The sequence below is a fragment of the Penaeus japonicus genome, unplaced genomic scaffold (assembly GCF_977035675.1).
Source record: "Penaeus japonicus unplaced genomic scaffold, GWHDUDI00000001_assembly GWHDUDI00000004, whole genome shotgun sequence".
NCBI classification, from domain to species: domain Eukaryota; kingdom Metazoa; phylum Arthropoda; class Malacostraca; order Decapoda; family Penaeidae; genus Penaeus; species Penaeus japonicus.
Window position 1 is genome coordinate 17,102,385 of NW_028234406.1, and position 8,637 is coordinate 17,111,021.

The following is an 8,637-nucleotide window of genomic DNA, read 5'->3' on the forward strand; positions in this document are numbered from 1 at the left end:
CCCCTTTGCTGATAATCCCCAACATCTAGAAGATGACATGCTCCACCTAACACTTATGCTTGGTCGTGGAGATGTTTGGATGGAAGAAACTCCACAGTTTCATACCAGGTTACGTTGGCTTCAGGCGCAGTTGAGACTTTGCAATGGGAAGTCAGAGGATGCTGCAATTTATATGGAATTGGTTAGTAATAGATGAGTGAGCTTTGTATCTGGTGATGATGGTATGAATGCATGTCTATCTGTTGGTGTCATTTTTTTATTATTAATGACAAATTTGGCAGCTGCCATAAACTAAAGATTCAGTTCTTGTAGATCTTTTTTTTTTTATTTTCAGGAATAGTGGTTGTATATTTTGTTGTTGTCTATCTTCTTTATTTATATCAGAGGAAAATTATTCATTAACTTATATCTTTGTCTTTGATGCTCTACAGCTTCTGTCAGATCTTGAGCGTTTGTCAGATAATGGTGTGGAATTTGTTGTGGAGCGCACTTGTGTCACAGATGACCATACTGTGGTGTGCAATTCTGAAGTTAAAAGGCACCTTAACCTCCTGCAAAGGTTTGTTAGTTAATGTTTATCATTTATGATTGGGATGAATATTAGTTTGCTTGCTAGGGATTATGTTGCAAATTATGTGAATGGAAAGTCCGCAAGAGTGTACATTAGCTTGTAATAATTCTTAGGTTGATTGCTTGTTAATTTCTTTTTATATTACAGATCACAGATGTTGGAGCAGGTGGTTGACAATTATACAGATGGACGTTACAGGGTGGTCGCAGATCTCCTTATAGCTATCTTTCATGAGCCACTCCCAAAAGCTCGTCCTGGGGTGAAGTTACCAACCAGGCAGACTCAGCTAGTTATCCTTATTGACTCACTTTTTAAGCTTAATGACCAAAAGGTAGGTAACATTATTTCTGATATCAGTTGTTTTGATATTCTCATCTTAATAGCATTTACGGAATCACTGAGTCAAGCACTTCAAAAATGTAAAAGTGAATATAGTTACTCAGTTTATGATGCTGATAAGATAAACAAATATTTAATCTGAATTTATTCAAGAGCCTTTTTATTTTGACAGGGTGTAATAACATGGGGATCTCATGCTGTGTCTGAAGCTTTGAAACGTTTTAATCGGGCAGAAGCAGAAGAAGAAAAAAATAGGTGGGCAAAGACCCTTATGAAAATTACTGAACATGCATATACAACAATTACAAATAACAGTCATATAGGTAAGGGTTAAGGAATAAGGTTTTTTGTATGCATACATGTGAGAAATGTCAAATTAAACCATACACAAATTATATTCAGTGAATGCTTATTAGAATACTAATGTTTTCTTTTTTACAGTGGAGCAGGTAGAACATGAGAGTATAACACAGATGGTCTCCACATTGACACTAATGTTAGTGATACAACTGGAGAAACCACAGAGTGCAGAGGACCTTCCTTTTGAAACACTGACTCCCTGGATCCTTTTGCATAGGATCCTAACTCATGAAGAGCGTCGGCAAGAAAAGATCAATAAATCAAAAGAAGTGCCTGAACCTAAGGGAGTGGTGGAGAAGAAAGTGGAAGAGAGTGCAGGAAAAGATTTGAGCAGTGAAAAGGATTCCAGGGAAGAGAAAATGAATAGTGAACAAATGGAGGTAAATGTCACTGGCAGTGAAGCAAGCAGTGAGAAATCAGGACAGAAGTCAAATGAGTCTTCAAAGCCTTCTGATGGCAATTCTGAAATACAAGAAGAAAAAAAGGATGTTGGTGACACAGAAACCAAAGTAGAAGGAGTAAATGAAATGATAAAACTTGATGAAACACAATCTACAAGTAAGGGACCAGTTGGGCCATATCCTTCTAGTCTCTTCTTAATTACAGCCCATGATGAACTTGGCAAGTAAGTCATAATAAAATATCATTAACTGAGGTTACAATGTTCTACTTTATATGTAGGATCTAGATGGAAAATATTATTTTCATTATTCATGATGTAGTATATTTGGTAAATCGTTTCCAAAACAATCAGTTAGCAATTACTTTATACTTATACTGTCTGTATTATTTCATATTAATTTTACTGTAAGGTAAAAGGCCTTAGAGATATATTCATTTGTTACAACTTTCGGCCATGATGAGTCTCACCTAAGCTTGCTAACCTCCCTTTACATTTTTTTGAGGAGGTTGGTTTACTCAACTTATCCTTCCTGAAATCATGAATAATGGTGTTCTTTCAGAAAATGGTTGTTGTATTGTACTTCACTAATATGTTATAAAATGTTTAAGTATACATGTTGAGTTTACAAAATTTTGCATAGTTTGATTTTTTTTTTAAATTATGAAAGTATTTAAAGATCTGGGAAGATTTTGAATTAATACATTTTCTTTATTTCCATCAATCATAAGAAAAATAGTATTAGGTCACAAAGCCTGGATTGTTTACAAAGCTAAATTTAATGGGGGATGGAGCCTAGGGAGAAAGGGAGAAGGATAATTATCTTCTAGTATTGAACTCTGAATTCCTTTTTTTGAAAGTTATTTAAAAAATATATAATTTATGATTGTTACATTTCTCAGTTTGCAAATGAGGAAGGGATATAATCTGAATATGTTATGCAGAGTAATGACAACCGTTTGCTGGGATTACTGATTACTGAATTGTAGTTTTGCATGTCTTGTTACCTTCTTGGTACCCTGTGTCACTTATAGTGTTATTTCCAACTATATCCAATGTTATCAGCACATCAGTTTATTTGTGTTTAAAAGATAATGAGGTTATTAATGTATCACTGAAATTAAGATGAATTAGACATAGATGAGAATTACACAAAACTATGATCTCAATTTGAATGTTTTTGCCTCATATATCAAACAGTGATTTATGTATGTTCTTTTCATTTATAAATAGTATAGAGTTGATGAAAATGAAATATGTATCTCGACCAAGCAACTGATAGTTCAGGGTATAGTTTTTCATTAAAAGTCTTCATTTTGGTCTCATTTTCATGATTAAATATTCTAGTGGATGGTTTTCAAAAAGTTAAATTTTCATCATCTGCTGCATAGTTATGAGATTAATATTTTGAAAAGTAAGATTGATATCTATTGAATGCTTTTCTCTACAAATTGAGACCAAGCTTAAAATTCCAGCCAGAGTTACTGTCCAAAAAACAGTAATTTTAAAGAAAAAAACTCACTCAGTTTTCCCAGTAATTAAAAACTATGGGTTAGACTATAAAAGGGTCTAAGTTGAAAGTTGCTGAAAAAAATCAAAGATAGATCTCAAATCCACGTGGTCCCCTCTTTTAGATGTAAAGACATAAATATCTTAACTCATGATGAATGATGAAAGAATTCAATGAATTTGATGCTGGGAGATGGTTTTCAGTAATGTAGAGAGTATGAATACTGAACAGAATTCATTGTACCAAAGTTTGAAAAAGGTATGAATGAGAATAATTGATATTTGTAATTCTAAAGATCTTATATCAAAAGGTCAGTTATATGCCTTGAATTGTCAAAATATTTAATCTTATTCATATGTATATTTACTGGATTATTTAACTTACCATATCAACACATCACAATTATTTGCCTTTCCCTTGTGGTATAATGATTTTTTATTTTCAGGCATTCCTGGTGCTGTGCAGATGATGGTGTGTTCTTGCTCTATTGCTTGGATGTTTTAATTGAGGAGCTGAATCGACCACTTGAAGGCCAACATAGGCAGCTCCTTCACCATGCCCTGGAACAAGTGTCCTTCTGTCTTTATTCTCATCCTTCAAAGAAGTCAAAGGTAAACATATAAATATCTTTCGTTGAGATGTTTGATGTAAGCACTTGGCCAATCATTTCTGTTCAGGATATTTATGTGAGGTTATGCCATTATGTATGAGTTAACAGGTAAAATCTGTTAACCCTGTTCTAAAACTTTCTTTTTCTGTTCTTTTACAAAACTACAAATGTAACATATAAAATATTTCTTATTTTGTTATTTTTGGTTTGAAATTAACCCATTAGCAGCGGATGGCATGATTTGCTGCAAAGGCAGAGTCGGTCATAGACGCGGATGGCACCGTGCCAGACATGTAAAACAACCATCCTACTGCACAAACATTTTTTTAATACCGTGACCAATGGGTTAATGGATATAAGTATGCTTCATGGATATATGTAATTTTATATGTAAATGCCAAGAACAAAATTTAAAATACCTTTAATCATTTAAAAAATCTATTATTTTTTTATCCACAGCACAAACATCTCCGTGATCATGGTGTTCCTCAGATTGCCCTGTGTTGGGAGCGGGCACTTCAGCTGTATCAGTATTATGTCCCAAAAGAGCTGCCAACTTTTCAGTCATCACAGATACCTTCCATAACAGATGATGTAGCAGCATTGTTCAAAAGGTCAGATATCTTTTTTTTTTTGTAAAGTTCTGCTTATGTTGATTATAGTATTGCTGTTGAATATATAAAATGAATTATTGGTACATTTAATCAAAACATTGAATCATACATCATATATTCCCATAAGCTGATATCAGCTATGTTATTTTTGCCAACAGGATTATTGCTCTTCTTCCTGATGAAGACAAACCAGAGAACCAGACTGAAGGTGTTGAAGAATATATTTGTGGAGGAAGCCAGGAATGTAATTTTGTTCCCTTTAAACCAACTACAGACATTATTGATTGCTACTATCTATTAGGTGATTATTACTTTAAGAACAAAGAGTGGACAAATGCCATCAAATATTATAAGCTGGATGTGTCTATCAATGTAGATCGACTGGACTCATGGGCACCACTTGGTTTAGCTATGAAAGCCATGTTAGAAACACAGCTTAATTCCTGTGAAGTGATTCAGGATGAGGAGGTATTTTTCTCTCTAGCACAACAAGCTGTGCAGTGTTTGAAGCAAGCTCTGAAATTAGATGAATACCATACTAATCTTTGGGTTGAATTTGGTGGCCTAGTGTACATGGTCCATTCTCATGCTTCCAGACTTCTGAAGCAAGATTTGAATCCAGATATTAGTCTTGAGACATTTGAAATGCTTGAGAAACTGAAGGGAGATATGCTTAGTGAAGCTGAGAGATGCTTCACTCAAGCTCTGAAAATACAAGAAGAAGGATGGGATGATGATAGCTTACCTGATGAAAGATGGTTACACTGTTACATGTTGGGTAAAATTTCTGAAAAGCAGGGGAAGCCACCACAGACTATATTACAAAAGTATCTTGAGGCAAGTAAGCATCTTCATCAGATTCAAGCAAAATATCCAGTGAAGATCAATTACAACAGTCCTCAAGAATATTCTGTAGAAGCCCTAGAAATGTACTATCGTGCTCATGCATATATGCTGAAGTACTTATTACAGAGAGAAGGGAAACCTGTTGATGAAGGTGTAATAAGATATTTCATAAAAATCTTAGATGAACTGGCAGCTGGACCATTTGCCATATGTCAGGAAAAGAAAAAATCCAGTGATGACATAAATGTGACTGTAGCTGAGGGAGAAGAGGGACAGGATAAATGGAAGGACTCGGTCACCATGGAGTCGGCTGACAAAGATGGAGAGTCAAAGAAGAGACCCTTAGAGGAAGATGGTTCTGCTAATGAACCTCCTGCTAAGAAAATGCAAAGTGGTCAAGAATCAGAGGAAGTGAGATCTGTTATAAAAGAAGTCGTCAATGATATTATTAGTGATGCTGCAGCCAAATCAGATGATGCTAAAAAGGAAGATGAGGCCAGGAAAGAAGGGGAGATGAGTGGTCAAGATGGAAACAAAGAAAGTAAAGAGGCATCAGAGAAAACAGAACATGAAAGTGGCAATGTGAAAACAACCAAATCAAAAGATATGAAAGAGAGCGATGATGAAATCCTTGTTGTTGAAGAGAAGGTGATTGAGAAGAAAGATCATCTAACTGTCATATCTCGATGCTTGGCAGCACTAAAACTGTGTCTCTCTAGATTCCCTCAGCACTACAAGGCTCTTTATCGTCTAGCTCAGTATTACCACACATCAAAATTCCACAAAGATTCAAGCCGAGCACGCAATTACTTACTTGGTTGTGAATTCTGGCAAAGAGTTGGATACATGCCAGTGAATGGATTATTCAATGAACGTAAAGTGTGGATTCAACAACCAAAGAACTCAAACCTATTCCATGGGATTTGGCGTATCCCCAATGATGAGGTGGATCGTCCTGGAAGTTTTGCTGCACACATGTATCGATGTGTATCAATTACTCTTGATATTTTACCTCATATGAAAGATTTCTTCACTATTTTGGAAATAGCTCTTGCTTTGAAGAATTCACCAGACAAAGATAAGAAATACCTAAGAGACAATGAGCGTGAGCTTCTTTCAGAACATGCAACCCAGGTTGGATTACAGGCTATGAAAGATAAGTACAAGGTTTTGTTCCAAGGAGCGTCACCAGTGCATGGAAATCGTCGCATGGCCTTCCTTCTAGATGTTTATCGTGCTTACAAGCAAATAAGCAAGCACCTGCAAGGTTCAGAACCTCACTTAGCTAAGATGCTTTCTGAAACATATATTGCATATAGAGGATTGAAATCAGATGGTCGCACAAACATATTAAGGGAAGCAGAGTCATTCTGTAATAGAAACCAGTATCTCCAACACCGTGTTCCAACAGCTACAGCTACTGGACAGACTAATAGAGGTGATGCTGGTGGTACTCCGATGATCTCACGAAGAGGACGTCCACCAGGGACAGGTCGGGGACGAGGAAGAGGACGTGGATCTTTCTACAGTTCTCGTCAGTCTGGTGATATGTTGGCAGTGCAGCAAGCATATAAGATATATGAAAGTTTAATTCATGCTCAGACACTGCTAAACAACAAGGATCTTGATCGAGCGTCATCATTTAATTACCAAAAACAACTGGAACATTACCAAACACAGTTACTGAAGTATTTACATATACCAAGTGTATCTCAGTATTTCCAAGCATCCTTACAGGGACTAGGGACTGCTGCAGCCAAATTACCACCTCCACCAAAAGGTGCTGATACTGCTGTTGCTTCTGCAGCATCCACAGCTACTGCTCGTGGTGCAGTGCCAGGAACATCTCGAGGGCAGCCATCAGCTACTACAGCAGCTCAGTTACTTCCCACACTGAAAGATCGAACCAGTCAACCATCCCAGTCTTCGGCACCAAAACCTTCTTTGAGTGCCTTAGCTCAAAGGTCTCATGCCCATGGCATATCAATCACATCTGTTTCAGCAGCAAAACAGTCCACATCGCCAGGTAAATTACTGAAGCCCAATATGTCAGTCACAGTTAGTCCTGCAAAGTCCACTTGCCCACCTGCTTTACAGGGTCGGGGTGATATATCTGTTGTATCTGTTTCTCGTTCACCAACTAATAGCAGAACAGCTACAACCACCACCACTTCCCCAAGAGGTGCTGGTAGTAGAACAGTTGTAGTAACACAGTCATCTACAGATAGCAGATCGATTACTACCACAATTAATACAAAATCAATCACTACTACAACGGTAGGGTCCGTACCAAAACTTCCTGCTGGTACCACCCTTACAAGACCTGGTGACTCTACACCCCCGAAAGGGTCGGCGCCGCGTCCGCAGTTGCAAGCACAGGCTCGGCCGGTTAAGAATGTGCCAGCTGTTCTAGATAGTTTGCCAGGATCAATGAGGAAAATGGCAGCGGAAATTCTTAGTAACAGTGGAACATCAGTAACACGAGCAACTATCCCAAGTGGGACTCCGATTCGTACTTCCCCTGATAAGGCAACCAGGCCTAATGTGGCAAAAGATACGACAATAACTCCAGCTCCCCGAGTTAAAAGTCAAGGTAGGGTTCAGGTCCCACAAACAAAAAGCCCATCATCATTTCTAGGAGCATACCAAGCATCTCTTGGTATCACTGGAAGCAAGGCGAGTGGACCAGCTAGAGCGCCTGTGAGTACTCCGACACAGAGTTCTGTTACGCTGGAGGCTGCCAGACGAGGCCAGCCTTCGCAGTCGGGCGCCAAAAACCGCATTACGCAGTTGAATTCGTCCCAGTTAATGCATCTAGCATATGGAGGAGCAGGGCGAGGTGGTGCAGCAGCTGGACGAGGTGCACCAGATAAGATCTCGGAATTGATAAGAGAAATAGCAAAGAACCAGCAACCAGTCGTAGGACATGCAAGAGCTCAGGCAGTCACTGTCCAGAGAGCACAAGGCGTTGCACTCCAGCGTCCCCCTCAAACTTTGCCAACCCAAAGGCCTCCACAACCGAGACCTCTTCCGCAGGCTAGACCACCCCTGCAGGTTCGACCACCCCCGCCCAAGCAACTGCAGAAACCTAGCCCACCCAAGGCCACGCAATTTAAACCTGGCCAAGGAGGAGCAGTAGCCGGTTCAGGTTCAGACGATATAATAACGCTTGACTAATTCTTAAAAAAAACACCTTTTAAAAGTATTTTGTTGTAGGTATTTGAATAATTTCGATTATATTATAAATTAGGGATATTAAAATAGAAATATCTTAATGTTTTAGCCATGAATTGTCATATATAACTGATAATTAATCGATAATGACGACCGTCATTTGTAAAGGTAAATCCTACTTCCAGTGAATAATAAATGTTCTGTAAATCGAAA

General features: G+C 38.0%; 1 protein-coding gene across 1 annotated transcript in view; it reads left to right on the forward strand.

Moving 5' to 3' along the window:
- Positions 1-8,637, forward strand: part of LOC122263488 (uncharacterized) — a 19,739-nt gene extending 11,102 nt beyond the window's left edge. Inside the window, exons 11-18 of the mRNA XM_043031921.2 lie at positions 1-181; positions 432-559; positions 719-902; positions 1,083-1,233; positions 1,352-1,895; positions 3,626-3,791; positions 4,250-4,404; positions 4,563-8,637. The exon at positions 1-181 is cut by the window's left edge and continues 21 nt beyond it. Coding sequence (XP_042887855.2) covers positions 1-181; positions 432-559; positions 719-902; positions 1,083-1,233; positions 1,352-1,895; positions 3,626-3,791; positions 4,250-4,404; positions 4,563-8,427 — 5,374 coding nt within the window. The 3' untranslated portion in view covers positions 8,428-8,637. The remainder of the gene's footprint in view (positions 182-431; positions 560-718; positions 903-1,082; positions 1,234-1,351; positions 1,896-3,625; positions 3,792-4,249; positions 4,405-4,562) is intronic.